This window comes from Pholis gunnellus (genome assembly GCF_910591455.1).
Source record: "Pholis gunnellus genome assembly, chromosome: 1".
NCBI lineage: Eukaryota > Metazoa > Chordata > Actinopteri > Perciformes > Pholidae > Pholis > Pholis gunnellus.
In genome coordinates, this window is record NC_136528.1 from 8,956,936 (window position 1) to 8,975,891 (window position 18,956).

Consider the following 18,956-nt stretch of genomic DNA (forward strand, 5'->3'; position numbering starts at 1 on the left):
TCTATAGCTCCGTGTGAAAGACCGGAGTTTTGCGTCAGTGCAGCGCAAGGTGCCCTTCGCGTGACATTTTCTTGATAATAGGAGTTTGATAAATCATTGGCCTCGGATTCGGATTTTAAAGGGACAACCGGAGCCAAGACGACGTCGGGCGCTTGTGTACGTGCGTGCGTGAATTGTGTGCGTTGTGGTTACGCACGGCATGCGTGAGCGCTGGACGGGCTCTCTCCAACGCTGATTAATACACTTGTCTCTGGGGGATGTGTGTAGGATGCTTTACACACGTACACGGACGCATCACGCGAGCACACGCAGCTCGTTTGGGATAAAGATTTCCAGGTTTAGGCTTTTATTGGAGAAGATCTAATACATCAGGGTGCATGCAGGGTCTAAATAATGTTTGCACTGTGCTGCTGAGTCGGGTTTCTCTGGTACAGTAACAATTACAGTAGCCACTCCTGGGAAAGAGGCATTTGCAGTGCACAAGATTCTTGGTTTTATGCAAAAAAACTTTTTTTCTCACCTTCATCAACATTTAGGCCTGCAACATGCAGAAAATAGGAAAGCAAAAAGTGCATTATTGGAGACGTGTTTATTTGAGTTATACTACAAATACAGCTATTCTTTGTACATATTATTTACATAGACATACCATAAATATGCATACATAAATTTAAGTTTTAGAAGTTACATAGACATTTAAAGACTCTGTGCTATAAGTGGTCTGAACTATAAATAGTTTTTACATTTAGTGGGTTTTACGCACGCTCCAGGCTCTATACGTTCCTTCGTGCGTCACCGACAGGAGCATTGATTGAAGTGAAAAAAAAAGTGGGCGAGGTCTTTATGAAGCTACTCATTTGTTAAAGTCTTACGCAAGAGACGAGGCCTCTTTTTTTTCTCCTTAAATCACGTGTGTCAGGAGGAACCACTGGAGCTGGACTGGAAGCAGCGACAGTGGAGGGGAGAAGAAAAAATAAAAGGTGCCATAGATTCTAAAACACTGCATTGCGCATATACCATCCTCCAAGTCTCCCTTTTAAATGGGTATGAAAGTCCTGAGTGCTAAAAAAGACACCAAGCGACCTCGGTTGTCTCATCAATTGAGGATAACTTTAAAAACGTTCGTTATAAACAGTTAAGGCCTCAATAAGGAGTAGCCTACATTGGCCTGCATAAAACACACACGGGAGGGAAAATAGACTTCGTGTTAAGTGTTTAATCTTGACACTTTGCAGCAACATTAAAATAGTTTTGCTTAACAAAGAGAAATACCTCTGACCGTCTCAACGAGTCAACTTGGACGTTAACCTCAGACCTCCAATTATGAATGAGTTTCAGCGAAAACAGACCGTTAGTTGCTTAGCAACCACGCTGTTTAGCTAGCTATGTTACGGTCGATCAGCGAAACAAATAGGAGGGCAAATGATAATAGTAATAATGTCATAATTTTCGTAATAATATATTACCATTAGAATATTTATTATCTAACATAATTATAATTATGTTATGCCATTTAAAGCATAGCCTACAAGACAGGAGAAATGCCTCACATTAACTATTTTTAAAACATTTGTATCTTAGATATATTAACGCACTACCACAAAACCAATGGGCCTGTGTTCTGCAGGCTCATTGAATTAAAGTGGCCAATTGTCTGCTACTGATTGTCCTGTTTTTTTAATTTATTTTTTTAACCTGCGCTGATTTCACGACAGCCGAGGGGTGTTGGAGGCAGTGTCCCTGCTGGGATCAGCTGTGGTTACACCGGGACACGCAGAGTCCCACTCGGGGCCGCCGTTCACTCACTATGCGCCGCTGCGCTCCGTCCGCGCCAGATAAGAGGCTGAAGCGGGAGTATTAGCCGCCGCCTCCAGTTTAATTACATTGTCAACAGAGAATAATTGTAATTGATTTCTGCTCGTCTCCCAGAGTCCTCTGAACACACGCACGCGGGCGCAGACACAAAACACACACACACACACACACACACACACACACACACACACACACACACACACACACACACTTTGGTTTCTCACGAGGATTTTAAGTGTTTCATTACAAGAAGTAACAGAACATGGTTTTGCAGAGCTTTACACACGTGCAGCTACATTAAGCTCACGTGTCTGGCTCTCTGCAGCAGAATGTCCAAAACAACGGTTGTAAAAAACAGTTTTAACAAGGCTCTGCTGGTTTCATGATTTTGGTTTCCCATCTGTAATCGTTCTCATTTTTTTTATTTGGAGACTAAACCCTGATCAGCGAGCCGAACTAACGCGGAGGGGTTTCTCCTCGTGCTCGTTATTTACACGAGCTCGTGTAATTAATTGATCACTCCCACTGTCGCCCGAGTGATAAGAAGCCGCATCCATCTGAAGCGCCTGGAAAGCAGTGATTCAGCGTGAGGAGGTCACCCAAAGGCCCACGGCTCATCATCATCATCATCATCATCATCATCATTACCCTCATCATCATCAGTCCTGGCTGACGGAGCCTCACACTTTAGGTTCGGGGGATTTGAGGATTTTCGTTTTAAACAAGAACATGAAGCGAATTCCTTTAAGGTGTTTTTTGTTCTCAATTTACAAGACAATCTGTCAGAAGATGTTCAGGCCGTCAGCCAACATGCCCCCCCCCCCCCCCCCCCCCCCCCAAAAGAAAAGCACTAAATAAATGTTGCATCTAAACACAAAGTGTCTGTTTGAGAAACTAGAATGCAAAGCTAAAAAAAACTCAAAAATGCTGCATGTATTTTGACGTTTTATATGAACAAATAAATGTCCATAATAAACCAAAATCGGCTATCCGTGAAACTAGACAGAATAATAAAATAGAGTCCTCAGTAAATGGATGGCTGCCTGTTAGACAACGACCATAAATAACATCTGCATTCTGAACAAAGGCAGCTTCTCAAAAGCACTTTTAAAAGCTTCAAGCGCCACAAAATCAGAACAGAAAAAGGCTGTTCCTGTGCGAATACGCCCTGTTTGTTGTCAGAGCAGACTTTATTAATGTTAAAGCAGAGGACACAGAAGCTGTAGAAATACATCAGAGGAGGCGACTGTCAAATCACCAATACGACAGTCAGCCCCTCAGCCTGCTCTTCCTCCTCCTCCTCCTCACAGACCACTTTCATCATCTCAGACAGAGAAGGAAGAAAGAAAAAACTTTAATTGTAACCAGAGCTGCTTAATGAAGCATGTAAAGAGGCTTCAGTCAGCCTTTTTAAAGCTTAAAATTAATTTCGCATTGTCCCAGTAAACTCATGGAAGATGGATGACGTCCCCGGTGAGATCTCACGCAGCTCAAAGTGGGACAATAAGGAGGATATGGACGGACATTAAGAGAAATACTAGGCAAAAGCACACAATCTCTTTAAAAAGGAGAGCTGGCAGCCAGGTCCTCTAAGTGTTTTTTCTTTTGTTGGACATTTTGATCAGACGGGAGATGCACGAGCTTAATGGTGCACAATGAACGTGGTCTGGCCGACTAGGTAAATGTGTTTTTTATTTTGTAATTTGCAGGACTAAAAGACATTTAATGTTAAAACTGGACTTAATTGGATTTAAAAGTTAAGGATTTTAAGACATCTAGGTTACTTATGTAGCATATAAGCGAGGGTCAGAGAGGAAAGAGGTTGTGGTGTGCTGTACAGATTGTAAAACCCCCCTGAGGTCAATTTATGATTGGTGATATTGGGCTATATAAATAAAATTGACATTTCTACGCAGTTGCTTCACATCGTAATGTGACTGCCTTCAAACAAGGATTACCTGTAACATAGACATCTACAAACGATCCTTTTCAAGTTTAATCATGTTCACTTTTGCCTAATTAAACACACTCACAAGGAGAACATCTTTATGTTTAATGTTATGTCTTTATTACTACAAGGCACAGAAACAATCTTAACATTCCAAACATCAAAATCAAGTGTCTAACTTCCACCTGTTCCCGTATGAGAATACATGACCGGTCAATTAAAAAGTGGGCTATGTTTGCTGGATGTTCTGTCAGGCGATGGCTGACGTTACTGCATGCAGTAAGTCTGCTTCCTGTCTCCGAAGTCAAAGGTGACCCACAGTGAGCGAGGGTCCTTCTTGTTTTTCCGCACGGTGATCTTTCCCCGGAGCTCCTCCCCTGAGGAAAGGAGAAATACTAGCATCAATACACAGTTTGATTCACTTTGGAGACAGGAGAGCTCTTCCCTCTGTGTGTGAAGGTGTGAGGATGAAAAATGCAACTGCGGCAGGTTTTAGTTGGAATGAAAAGGTGGAGTTTATAGCACACGGACAAGTCATCTCTGTTGTGTCTACTTTGAACAAGAAGCAGGATTTCGCTTCAGCTGGAAAGAAACTTCCGGCAAGAGATTGTCAAGTCTTTTAGAGTTCATTGTCACGCCAAGGTTTCTCAAGACGCATGACAAACAGAGTGTTTAAATACAAAGAAAAATGTGGAAATCCACAAAGATGGACTTAAAGTGATTGCCTGCAAACAAAGTCCCAGACACACCAGACAGTCATCAAAGAACTAGCGTCGTCTCACGTGTCTTGGCCATAAAGTTGCACTTGAACACACTGCAAAGACTAAAACCAACGGCCAACTAGCACGTACGCTCAGCGCCTGCATGACAGGAACTAACTCTCCATACCAGCAGGTGGCGGTAGACTGTGGGGGGCAACCAGAAGACCTCAGACCAGAGATGAACAAGTCGTTGATAAGATTAATACATACTCATATTTGCCCTCTTGTCTCAAGTCGTTTGCTTGTTGTCTTCGCTTCCTTTTCTCTACTCATGCACTGTGAATAGCCAATCAGAGGGCTCCGTCACCAATTCAACATGCTGAGTCGGCCAAAATGTCACCAACAAGGGCAGACTAGTGTATAAATATTGTACATATGCCATATAAAGACATACTGTACCTGTTGTCATGTCTCAAGATCAAACTACAATCGGATTGTATGCACTGCAGATGGTACACAGGAAAGAAAAAGACTAGTATTACATAACTCGCTTTCTGTGCAGTACATATCCCTACACTGTCTGCTAGAGGTAAAAACAAAAGCGCCAAGCCCGATGACTCCTACTGAAATGATGAAAAACAAGTCACATATGCATAGTTATATTTTTAAAGAAGGCTCAGTGATTTCCTCTAACGTCTGGGCACCTAAAGTAACAGTGTCATTGGTGTTGTTAATACATTATAAAATCAACTCTCTCCTTGAATCCAGTTACATTTGTTTTGGGATGGAACAGGTTGTGTCCGGATGTAGTTTTTGTTCACCTCAAGAGAAAGTTGAAGTAAATAAAACTGTTAATCATTTGATTTCCATCTGATAACCGTCATCAGTATATCATGACCATTTCACCTTTATATCAGACTCTTAAAAAAAAGGCAGACAACATCGATCAGTGTGTTCGTAATAAAAGAGAAATGAATAACTGCTCATAAAAAGAGGTCTTCCTGACGCCCTGCGGCAGTACAGTGCTGCTGAGCTCAGGCCTCTGCGGCATGAGCAGAGACTCACTGGCGCTTATAGAAATGATGAAGTGTGTAAAGGCAATGTGGTTTAATGTATGTTAATAGGCAAGATGGTGGTGCGAGAGCGCGTGCAGACGTCGTCGAAAGTCTCCAGATGGCAGCGAGGAGGAAGTGCAACTACGGGTACGACGCGCGAGCGAACGGGGAGGCCGGGGAAAAGAAGGACGCTGATTATTATGACGCATAATCACTTTGATTAACTTTCACGTTTGACTGCTGGAGGTAAATGAATGTTTACCCACACGGCAAACAAGCCCCCCCCCCCCCCCGACGTGCTCTCCATCGCTGGAGGTTAGAGGAGGACGTGGAGGAAAGAAAATGCTGACTGTGGCGCTTTCTCCATCGAAGCGTTCGCCATCGCTGCCGTCACGTCTCACTCGTTACCATGCCAACGCCGCTGTCACCCGAGTCTCTTTGGTGCTGGCGCCGCTCTCCGGGTCCGCCGGTCCACTGCAGAGGAGGACAGACGGACGCGGCGCTGACACTGTGGGCGCTCCACCAGAAAACCAGAGTGTAACCAACGAGCTGAACCGTGGGTACGTTTCAGATGGTGGGTGCTGAACATAAAGTCCTTCTAGGTAGTGAGGTGCTGCAGACTCCGAGCACGGGAGGAAACTTTACGGACTCAATCTTTATTAATAAAGCTCTTTTTAAAATAATATAAGAAAGTGCTTCACAGCATTTAAAGCGAACAAGTAACCTGGTAAAGAATCTCAAGGATGGCAGTTAATATTAGGGAGGACCAGGAAACCAGGTTGTTCCAAAGCATTCAGGCCTCATTCTGAGCTTTGGAGGTTATGATCTTAATAGATTTTGTGAATTACTTTCAGTTGACCCAAGTAATGCTGTTTTTTGGCTGTATTTCATAAATGCTGAAAGCACAGTCGGACAACAGAAATTATTTAATTTGTGGTTAGTTTCAGCTTCGTACTTGTATTTTGGGTTTCTACAAGAACAGAAAAAATATTATTTTTCACGTACTGTCTGTCTGAATATACCTGTATTCATCCCGTCTCTTTAAGGCCCCCCTCTCCCAAAATAGCCCGACGCTCCGATTGGCTTTTGAGAAATATATGGTGCACCTTTGCAAACGTAGTTCTCATGTGGTGGGTGGAGATACTCAGATGGGGAGCGGTATATTTTATAAACGAGACTTCTATGATATGTCCCCTTTAGAGTCCTGATCAAACAGAACGGTTAGATTTCTGGCTTTCTTGAATAACTTGCAAAACACCGTCTGAGCCTTTGACCAGTAGCTGTTTACTGTCCCCAACAGATAGGAATGTCCGAGGCTGTCCCAATAACAACGTTACGGTGAATGTGACGAACTGGATCAAACTCAGCAGTAATAGATAAGGACACATGCCTGGTTTGTGTTTTCTGTGTGGCAACACTGGTGATGATGGGCCTCAGGGATACTTAAAAAAAACATTAAAAAAAACCTACATTTGCTTTCATTTCATAGGAAAGACACACGGAGCCTCAACTTCGCACCAGCTGTAGTGGGAACAGCAACAGAGCTCGGTGCTCATGGGAGGCAGCGGACGGCTGAAGTCAAATTAAACTTGGAGAAAGGCTGATAAAAGGTTAAAGCAATAATTGCTTGCCCTTTGGTGACCGAAGAAAAAAGAAAGAGGTGTGGGACCAAAGACGTTTACCCACAAAGTAACTTCCCAGAGAACCGTCCGACTAACCCCTCATGTTCCACATTAAAGTATCGTCTGCTCAGACGCGGTGCGACTACTGCAGCGCGGCTGTAATCAGTCAGACCAAACTCCCCGTGGAGGAGGCTTCAGTAAACCGGCCACTCAGATGCTGGGAGAAAGAGTTAACCATGTGTGGAAATGAGCCGGGGAATGGAGCCGGGCTTTTCGCCACGATGTCGTACATCAACATGCCAGTGTCATTAAGCACAAGAAACAGCCCGACGCAGCCTCTCTCCATGAAATTACACAGGAAATACACGGCGCGCGTTAGTGCTTCAGTTAAACAGTTGCCATCTACATTTTAACCATTTCACTCTCCTACAGTATGCGCCACTCCGTACAGTGAGGGCAAGTGTGGACTGAGCTGAAGTACTTCAATACTAACTGATTTTCACAGAAAAATACTATGTTCATATTTCAGGAGTGTAAAAACACAGGACTGGTTTATCCTGAGTGTGCATTTACCAAAATCATTCCCGTTTCTCTTAAGTGCAAGGAGAGACTGATGTTTTTGCTGTCAGTTGGCGGAATGGAGGAGTGTTAACATCAGACACAGTTCAGTGAAGATGCTCTTGGGAACTCTCTCGGTTATCGAAATACCAAAAGCATTTCGGACGAGACACAGGGATGCACTGACTTCCTCTTCAGCCTCCTCCCTGACACTGCAGCGATGCTCACGGCCACGTCTCTTTGACATCCTCCCTCTTGCTCCAGTCTACCTTCCTTTTTCTTTTTTCTTTTTTTTTACATCTCAGGCCTTTCCTGTTCAGTGCAAAGCAGAGCCGATTTGGGCGGTGTGTCCCAAGCACCAGTGTGCAGACGCAAAACCAGTGAGTTGAATCACAGCTGAAGAAGCTGAAGGTTGGACAGGCTCAAGGACCGCCGGAGTTCCAACGAGGGGGGACGGGGTGAGCAAGTATGTGATCCTGGACAGGTGAGGGCGGGGGAGAAGAGGAGGTTTAGAACAGCCACAGCACCACTCGGGACAGAGGAGGTGACTCATGAAAGTGGGTGGGAACAAAAAAAAAAACACACATTGTCCAATGAGAGTCCTGATAGGAACAAACGCCCACGGCGCAGGTAACCAGGCCACCGCCTCACCTCGAGGATCATGGGACTTTTCTTGCAAATTAAAAAAGAAAAGAAAAAAAGAGTGACCTCCTTTCTCCGGGTACATTAAGGAGGTAAAGCTGTGAAAAAAACGGGCCCTCCTCTTCAATACTCGAGCTACACAAACACAACAGAGCATGACAAATGATTCGCTGTTTAATTTATTACGCTGCCAGTTGCGAGGATTTGTAGGGATGTTTTGTTCCGGCCTGCTGCGTGCCTTCTCTCTCTTCTGCCGGCACCTCCCACAAGAAGCGCAGCCTCAGAGTTAATTACTGCTGCACTCGTACAAACACATCAAATGGGATTCGGTCTCTCGCCGTGATGAATCACCACAGACACAGTCGGTATTAAAAAACAAACCGCTGGATGTTTATGCCCGGCCCTCACCACAGCCGATCAGAGCTGAATGTGCTTCTCAGTCAACACCCAGGAGGAGAGGCCACTGTGTGTGTGTGTGTGTGTGTGTGTGTGTGTGTGTGTGAGAGAGTGTAGGAAAGAGTTTGGTGATCTTCAAGGTGACTTTAGGAAGTTTTCTCTTACAGCCAGAGGGGAGTTTAGTATAGAAGCATTCAAGTACTCTTGTGAATTTGAGTGTGTGTGTGTGTGTGTGTGTGTGTTATAAAGTACACTATAGGAGTCTAGCAGGCAGTCGGAATGCTGTTAAAAACTCAATTTCTGGTTTACGGCCCCTGGAGGAGGCTGGGGACCGTCAGGGTGCCGGGGTGGAGCGAGCTCATCAATAACACGCCGCTCACTCCCTCAACTCCCACTCTTCCTCCTTCGTTTTGTTCTTCCGATAAACATCCTCCTCACATATAAAGCACAGACTGAGCGGATCTTTACAGTCTCCACGTCAGTTTAAGCTAGACTCGGCTGGATCAAAAAACCGGCTAGTTGTGAGCTTGGGCTGTGAACATGTGTGTGTGTGAGTGTGTGTTGGCTAATGCCGTGATTTGTCACTATGCCCCCAAGTAACCCCAAGAGCCCAGATGCTCTGCTGACTGTAAAATGAGGCACACAGTTCAAAAAGACAGAGGAGAGAGAGAGAGACAGGGAGAAAGAGAGACAGAGACAGAGAGAAAGAGAGAGAGAGAGACAGAGAGAAAGAGAGACAGAGACAGAAAGAGTAAGGGACAGAAAGTAAAATCTATTTTAAATTGAGTGTAGGTGTTGCAGGAGTTTGTAAGACAGCATGTGCAGCCCCGTCTCCTACAAATTACATTCCCAAACAACTAAACTGCATTCTCAGCTAAGTTTCGGGGGGAATGTATTTTTCTCCTGGATTACGGTGGCAGTTTTAAATACGTGGTCAACGTTGTAAATTGAAAAAAATATATATTTATATATATATATATATATATATATATTTTCATATTTTTGTTGGCTTAAAATAAGTCTGTTGCGTTATTGAGGTAACGGACGGACACTTAAATAAGAGTCACCGTTGCCTTTTGGTTTCACAGGAACAGCGGCCTCTGCGGTTGTCCGACCCACCCGATGCTCTGCATGGTGACCGTGAAGGCCACAGCATCGGATTCACTTCCATTTACATCGCACCGTTCGGTGAAGCCCTCGAGCCCTGTATGGACACATCTGCATTCATGATGTTTCTCCGCTCCGCACAAGTGAGACAGGGAACAGAGCCCCGACATGCTGCGCCAGATAATCAAATGAAACCCGCGTCCGCTACGCTCCGTGGTTTCCCCACGTCTGCACTGTGTTAGCATTCTGTCGTCCTCAGCGCCACACTCAGCTGCGTTGATCTGACCCGGCGGAGCACGGAAGCCTGCGATAGCATTTGAGCGGCAGTCAGACGTTTTGACGCTGTTATCGTCCTGGCTGAGCGTGGCTAAGGGCCGCCGGACATCAAGTGCTGGTCATTTATTACAGTAGACTCCCATCTAATATCTGGTCAGCGAGTGGACAGCCGGCCCCCGGAATTATCCATCCCCACATCAGCGGACACATCTGCGATTCCCATTATGATAACGCGCACAGGCGGCCAGAGCGAACAGCAGTAGCACACACACTCACAACATACACTGAGCATGTTGGCAACACAGAAAAAGGGATCATTATATCAGTTTGCTATGATTCATTACTACAGTATCAATAACAACAGAGTTTTGTCCAGTAACTAGTTTATTAAAGCTTTAACCTTCTCTGATCTAAATCACTCAGACTGGTTCTTCCTGGGACAAAAGGAAGAACCACACAGGAAGTGGTGCATTGATGTTACCTTTAAATACAGCTCTTCTTCCTTTATGAGATGAAAAGGTTTCGATGGGGAAAAGTCAGGACAAGATGCTGATGTGAGTTTATATTTTGCCTCCTCGTTATTGTGTTTGTTTGTTTGTTGGACTTCCTATTAAAGACAGACTGAGTAACTTTCGCTGAACAGTAAATGCTTAAAGTGTAGAGTAAAAGTAGAACAAGTTGAGAAGATTCAGTGATGCCCGTTAAATAGTCGTATTTATCAAATGTATTAGCCTCCATGAGCTAGAAGTCATTTCAGACCAAGTAAAACCGGTTTCATGCTTCTTGCAGGCAGAGCAGCTGTCAATCACTTTCCAAAAAAGTTGACAATACAACAAGCGAGCAGGACTACAGAAGAGAGGAGGTTCGTTCGCGTTTGTTTGCAATCAGCATGAACGACCAGACGTTTGCGGGGACCGTGCACACCGTCAGAATGAGCATGAAATAGGTTTAATGCTGTGGCAGCAAAACCTTTTAGTGTATAATCGAGCAAGGGTGCTTTTTTATTGCTAATGTGTAGGTGGAATAGCAATTTCTTCATTTAAAAGTAACATCGTCTTTAACATCGTCCACCGTGTTAGACATCAACTCGAGACTTTACGGGTGATTTTACATCGTGTACTTTAACAGATACAGTGAAGTATGTCAATATCTTAACGAGGTGTTTTATTTTTTTTAAAAGTTGATTGTATTTGTTGGGTCGTACTTGTCAGGTTGGCAATGCCACAGCTGTCGACTATTTCTTCACTACAATAAAAAATAGATGTACTAAAGTTTCCACCTTCATGGCCGGTTGATGACATTTTCACTACAGACATAACAACAAAATTGATGTCATGTTTGCTGCAGTTTGAACCTGCAGACAGTTGTTTCAAAGAACATCCACACTGCACCAGCTCAAAACACTTAACTGTGCTGATACACCGATTACATTTCACTGGCCAGTTACAAAGCGCTGCTCTGGTAGCGTGTCATGATTCAGAGGCCTGCAACCTGGCTATCAGATGAAGTTCTACATGCTGTCTCTGATGGCTGAATGAGATTTGTTTTGATTCCTCGCCGTCTCTGTGGGTGACAGATAACGGGTGTCAGCCAGCCTGACTACATCTCCACCACAGACAGATCACCTGCCGCAGCTCGCTATGACGCACCGCCAGAGAGGCAAATAAAACCATGAAAGAAAATAGACCCATACGACCTAAATGGAACTTAACCACGCATGTAAACTCCTCTTGGCCTAAGAATATGTACGTGAGAGCTGACAAAAGTGCAAAACCTCCCTGTGCATGAAGAAACAACTACAGTGTTGCTAGAGTGTTTTCACTGACCTGCTTGGACAGAGACAGGCCTCTCCAGTAGGAAGACTGTCTGTTTCCAGTGCGTCCTTGTGGCCTGAGGACCCGTGGAGAACATCACCTGGTGTGATAATACGTGAAAAGAAACAAGAGCAAAAACAAAACCACATTTTGGATGTTTCGGGACATGAAATCGGTTTATAAATCGGTTTAAACGTTTGAAGATATTCTTAATTTATAAAAATACAGAATATAAAAAGTGTCAAAAACAGAATGAAAGCTTTCTGGAGGTTCTGTAGGAGCCTCGTTGGGATTCAAATAAATCTGCACAAGAACCAATCTTCTATTTCCTGGTTTCTGTTAGGGCCAATCCACGCTTAAACTAAACCATTTATAGCTTACTCTGCATTATAAATGAAACCTAATTGTACTGTATTCATGAAGCAAACAGATAATACCATGTTACACTGTTCCAGCCTTAGGTGCTAGTGGGGATGAACATTTAGTGGACCATCCATAGCTTGCAGTTAGAGTCTCAGGTACAATAGGAAGTGCAATCAAAAGGCATATCTGTGTTGCTCACAGAGCTTGGCATCGGCTGTTCCAACTGGCCGGCTCTGCTGGGTAAGTGCTTATATCAGCAGTCGGCTAGGACGCCCGTCGATTGCCAGCGGACGCCTCGGGGAGGAGGAACACGCTAAAGCGTGAACATAATTGAGTTTCCGTTAAATGGCTTGGCCGTTGCCGCCGCTTACCTTGTTGCCGCAGCCTTTGTCAAAGAAAATGTCAAAGTAGCCGACAAATGCCTGCAATGAAATATGAGGGGCGTGTTAGAATGTGACAGAACGATAAACCCCTGGATTTGTTTGACTACGCTGCAACTCTTGGCATGCAGCGCTGAGAGAGGCAGGAGGCAGAACAAAGTCTCAGGGTTTCAATGAGCAAAATAATGAATGAGTTGAGGAATAAGGCAGTAAAACCACACTGGGAACACATTTTACTGTTCAAATATTTACAGTTATCTTTACTGTACTTACCTACCTTCAAGGAGACAAGGATTTAGATTAGCTTGCTTGCCACGTCATTGTGTGTGTGTGTGTATGTATGGTCTGGTATTGGTATTGGCTTCTCTGTTACAGAGAATGGGTATTGATACGACTCATGTGAGAACTGCACTCTTCAACCCTCCTTCCTCTCAAAACCAACTGGGTTTCTCCTCCAGGCTGAGTCAACAGCAGCTCCCATGTGCTCCCGCTCCACCTCATCTGGGAGACTTGTCATCGGACAAGAGAAATAAATTATGAGGCTGCCTCCAACGACACCGAGGCAATTTTGCTGACAATAAAAAAAATGTAAAAAAAAGAATTCCAGCGTGTTACATGAAATTAGCAACGGTGGCTGTTTTGGTGACAGCAATGTGAAAACAGTCCGCACAGAGGAGGAATGGGTACAGGAAAATAAACACTAATGTGTTTTTTAGTCCGAATGAATAGGAAGGCGTGTTCATCTGAATAATGCCCATTAAGGGAAAGGACAAATGACAAATCTCTGCTCCCACCGAATCCATTGTTATGTAGATAATAGTTTGGCAAACCACAGAAGAAGAAACTAGCCAGTACGAAGCTTCACGAAAGCTTTTTTAAGACTTAGATGTGACAGACTTCCTTTCCTTCACACTGGGGTTTCCAATTCACTAAATGCCAGCGTGGAAATGTAGTCTTTTATAAAATACGCTCTCTGCTGATGTGGATTTACAGAGCAATAAACACAACTGAGTGAAAACCAATTCACACATCTACAACAAACTGAAGGGAGAGTCCAGGGCCAGAGTGCCTGTAGGTGACCGCTGTCAGATATGCGAGGTAAAAACCACCCCCCAGGCTTGTTTTCCTCCCATTTCTCCCCCCGCTGGAGGAGGAGAGAGGCACTCTATCAATCTCAGGAGCGCACTTGTAGTGGCAATGATGCAGAACTAATAGCTTTTAATCCTGACGCAGCTGACAACTTGGAGGCCAGCTCTCTGAGACAAAGAAGAGCCGAATCAATGGAAGAGGGGGAAAGAGGAAAACAGGGGGACAGAGAGGAAAGAAGGGAGGTAAAGACAGGAAAACAGACATGGGTAAGACATACAGAACATTGGAAAAACAAGGGGAGGAGCAGGAAAAGGGAAAGTGGCTGTAATATAATGTGAAAGCTGGGGAGAAGGTTTCCTATTTAGGATTTTTAGCATCTGTTCAAGGCTTCTGTAAAAGTCTCCCAAATTGAAATTCAATAATTTCTGCAAGTAAAACTGGCCAAGAGCGATACATGATTTACAATGCATCTACATACAGCGTACACACAAAGAGACACACATGCAGACTCAGATAATTCGGAATGCCGTCAGAAGCCGTGTTCAACACACTCCCCGCACAGAGGCTTCAATCAACCTTTATCGACTCAGACAGGCAGGGGCGGAACGCTAGCTCACAACTAAACCGCCAGAAAAGAACCCGAAGTGGATAAAAGAGCATGTCAACCCAATGCAATTATGGCTTTTAATGAACGCTACGGAGACGCTCGGTACTGAGGTAATTAGGAAATTAGCCGTAATTACTCGTCAGGCAGAGCGGATTCACCTCTCCTAGCCGGGGAGGCAGAGATCATCCTCAATGCGCCTCGCTGATGACAACGCCTCGTAAGCGAGATTGATTGTCACTTCGGCGTTGTGCAACTTTCACACACACAGCAGCGAGACGGGCAAATTAAAATGTAGGCCACAGAGTGAAACTTGTAAATACAAAAAAAACAAAAAACAAACAGGAGAAGCTTCTCCATTAAAATCCCATTTGAAAGAAAGAAAATAAAGTAATGTAACTGCCTCATGTATAAAACACCAAAGTTGTGGAAGTTTAAGTAATAAGCAATAAAGACCTTGATGACTCTCATCTGATCCGGATTGTACCGAGCCTATAGCTGATCACCGGCTTTTAATGCTTCCTGATTCAAACAGGGCTGAAGGAAAGAGAGTTGATCAAACTTCTCGGGGCCCTTTGAAAGAACTTAATGATAGCTTTTACAACACCCAGTAAAACGGGTATATCACGAGTCAAACTTTCCCTCCAGATGGGAACTAAAAACAGTTATTCAACAGCAGAAGGAGTTCAGCTGCAGCTATCCTCACTTGATACTATTTAAAAACACCTGTAAAAAAAGTATGGACTGCAGTATTTAGTTTCTGACTTTTGCCTCACTGTCTGAAACATCAATATATGGAAAGTGAGCATTACAGAAGAAGCTAAACATCCTTAAAGCCGATAGGTACACAGCCTTCAACCTATCGCAGCATTAAGTGGCGATGGTCAACATGTTAGAAAACATGTTTTTCTATCTACGTCCATCAAACAGAGCAACATTAGCATTCAGTCATGTTTCTGTCCACCTGATGAAGACCAAAGGTTTGGTTTTTCACAACTCCTCAGAAAAATATCAGTGTCTTTAGCTGCTACATGTTCCACTTTCTTCACTTGCTCATTTGCTAAATTTGTCCGCTGTTTGGTGCTAAGCAGGTAGCGTACAGCGAGTGATCTGAGCTTGTTTGCTAAAAACGGCACCCTGTTTGTAAGAAATCAGGTTTATGAGAGTGCTGAAACTGAACAGTAAATATGCCGTTTCAGCAAAACAATGAGCTAAAAGAGGCTAAAAATCTCTGAAGAGACGGGGTGATCATTTTCTGCACTATGAGCCAGTGTTGTAGTAACTCTAGATCAGTCACTGTGATTGCTCATAGAAGGCATTTATCATGGTATACTCACACATACACACACATAAATGGCATTAAAAGAGGTGAATGAGGAGGAATCTTTGAAATGTGTTTTCTGTGGTTGCTTTTATGTGAATGTGGATCTTTCAGATCAATTTGAGCAGTAAATATAGTTTGCATGTTCCACATTTTATTGTAAAATGTGTTATGCATGGTCTTGGTCTTGACTCGATCTAGCCCTGCCTGGGTCTCGGTCTTGACTCTGGTCTTGGTCATGACTTAATGACTTCGGGGGGGGGGGGGGTCTAGACTACAACACTGCTGTGAGCAACGTCTTTCACACTACACAAAGATTTAAAACCCAAAAATATGAACACGGTTCCGGTTGTCCTCTCGTGCTTGACTGATCAGAAACTTTCAATTAAAAATTGTGCCCCCTCACAGACGTATGCTCAAAATGTATGTTCCATTAGTTTATGATAATTTTAAGTTGTATCTGAGAAGACCCCGTGACAGATAAAGGCCTCTATTTCCCATCATATGATGGACGAAGGGAGGGAGGTTTAAAGAGGCAAGAGCGACAAACAAGGAAAAGAGAGGGTAAACTTCAAACATAAGAGAGACACACACACACACACACGCACACACACACACCAAAAACAGGACGAATCAGAACGAGCGCTTTTCATTTTCATCAGCGTTTAGCCTTGGGCCCCGGCTCTGTCTGTGATAAGTGATGACAGTGGGCTTCGTGACGGCCCACGGAGGAGGCTCCGCAACACTGAAGCTCTCCGGCCCCCATTCTCTGGGAAGAGCGGGGGGGAGAAAATTAATAATTATCATCATGGATAACACCAACAGGGAGCAATTCATCATCGCTCCCCTTTCGCCCGGCTGTGTGTCAGCGAGCTGCGTGGCCCGGCCAGATACTATTATACGACGTAGGGAGGGGGGGGGTTAAGGGGAGGGAACGGAGGGAGGGAGGGGGAGGGAGAAGAGAGGGCTAATGCGCTTTTGATGGGGTTTATCCAGGCGTGGAGGCTTCAAGCACAACCACCTCACGGGCGGGTTGGTGTGAATCCCCCCCCCCCATCTCTCCTCTCAGCCTCCCCACCCGACTGCTGCCACTCCAGTGAGGTGGAGCAGGAATCGGACACGGCTGCAGCGCACCTCCAGTCGGCGTTCCTCTTAAACACACAAAACAACTGAGCTATAACAGTCAGAGCTGATCCAGATTCACGCTGTGCAAAACTGACGGTGATCAGCTGCGTCTCTGAGTTTTGTTCATGTTCTCTCGAGGAATAGAAGCAATGAACACAGTTAAGGTGAAAGTGTGTGTTTTCCGCAAAAAAAAAAAAAAGACAAGTTTAAGGGAAATTTTTGTTTTTGGTAAACCAGGTGTTATTAAATTTTTTCCCCCTGTTTTATGACAAATGGTCATAATAACTTTTTATGTTATAGAGATTTGGGAAACCCAAACTCTGGCATCAAGACAACGGGCACATTCCTCCTACAGCTTTTCCCAAAAACATAATTTCAACTCCTATCTCAGACCTCAAAGCCTTTCAGTGCTACTGGAAGTGAACACAGAGAAAGCATGTTATCATGAGCAGCACTGTATAACATGAGGATAACCCGGCTCGCCCACCACTGCTGATAAACAGAGAGCAGGTCAACCTTCATGTGTGCTTATGCTGTTATGTTGTATCAATAATCTGGGATATTCAGTAAATTCCTGGCAGCACCTTTGATGAAAATGTATTTAGTGTAACCACCATCCCTCACATCCCTTCACAATGCCTTTAGACAACCTTCACTGTGCCTCAAATTGATGCATCTAGCTCATGTTGGATGATAGTGAAATGTTGCTGTTTTAGCTGCGATGTGTGTTTAAGTCTCTTTTGATTTGTCAATCATTTGTAAAGCACTTTCAATTGCATTCGATATGCTTGAAAGGTGCTATGTAAATAAAACGGGATTGATTGATTGACCCATCTTAAGCTGCAGTTCATCTAGTTGCCACTAGATGCTGGCTCCGAAAAAATAAGAGACTACGGTCTTTGGGGCTCCCCTCCTGGTGGCAGTACCTGGGTTGTGCGTTCCTGTGGGTCTCTGGTGTGGTGGACAGTTAAGTTACCACTTCACCAACAACATGCCGCGGGATAGAAAATAATCACAGTAAAAGAGTCTCCATAGATTTAGTATTGCACTAAACATTGTCGGATTCAAGGTGGACAGTTTTTTAAAAACAAATCAAGTCTAACGCCGCAGAACCATAAACCTGGCATCTAAATTACCCACAATGCAATTTAACCGCAGACAGTTTGGTAGCACCTATAGCACCTTTCAATGTTACCCATGCTTTACAGTTACCAAGGAAAAACACGTTTAAAATAAATCTGCAGTACCATTAAATATATTTCAGCAACTAGTACACATAAGATAGTTTTTTCCAAAGCGTGTAAACCGACTTTTAAGCTCAAAATCAGTGCTTTTCCCCTTTAACTTCAAGGACGTTGACATAAATCAGTATGTAGAACATTGGTTGATGGTCCACTGGAACTAGCCTGCCAAAACAATTCTTATTGACAGTCAGATGATCAGCTAACTCTGAATGTATGTACTGCTGAGAGTTGGAGTGGATTTTTCCATTAACAATCTCTTCTTAATGTGCTCAAAAACGTCCTTGAAGTTGACGAGTGCCTGGCCCGACCCTCCAGAAGGCCACCCCCCCCCCTCCCCCCACACACACAATTTAAATTTGATGGAAAGCAGGTTAGAGATGGATTGCGGGGACATTTTCCTCTGAAGCGCTACAGTAGCCACATCAGCAGCAGTGAGACAGCAGAGTTAAAATTAATTACAGACAGAAACTTATTCTCTCCTGCAACACTTTCAGCATACATCATTTTCAGCCTTAACGCAAGGATGAGGCATTTTTGCTACCTGTTCTACAGTTCAGCTAAGTGGATCATGGCGCTGTGGGGATAACATTTAAAAAAAGGCATGGGTATAGACGCCCTGAGAGAATTTCCGATCCAAGTTTTATTGAAGGTTTCAGCACGTACATACCCTGCATTAGGCATCACGGATTGCAAAAGCAGACACGATGTATACAAGGAGCAGAGCATGTGAGATGCAAAAGAGAGGCGAGGAAAGGAGGGATTTAAAAAAAAAAAAGGATTTGTCTTGTGTGTGAACGGTGCAGACGCATGGGGTTGTGCTGTTCATTTAATGCAAGGTTAGGCAGGCTGAGCTGATGAATGGACTGTCGACAGGAGAACAAAAGCAGGCGCTCCAT

The 18,956-nt window shown here is 44.1% G+C and overlaps 1 protein-coding gene across 2 annotated transcripts in view; it reads right to left on the bottom strand.

The window, feature by feature from the left end:
- Positions 1-3,871: 3,871 nt before the first annotated feature.
- prmt3 (protein arginine methyltransferase 3) overlaps positions 3,872-18,956 on the bottom strand; it is a 49,885-nt gene continuing 34,800 nt past the window's right edge. Inside the window, exons 14-16 of one of the 2 annotated variants that reach the window (XM_079162883.1) lie at positions 12,669-12,719; positions 11,947-12,034; positions 3,872-4,140 (exon numbers count right to left, since the gene is read on the bottom strand). In XM_079162883.1, coding sequence (XP_079019009.1) covers positions 4,031-4,140; positions 11,947-12,034; positions 12,669-12,719 — 249 coding nt within the window. In that variant the 3' untranslated portion in view covers positions 3,872-4,030. Of the gene's footprint in view, positions 4,141-11,946; positions 12,035-12,668; positions 12,720-18,956 lie in introns of those variants that run through there. The other variant, XR_013767147.1, reaches the window with a different exon arrangement.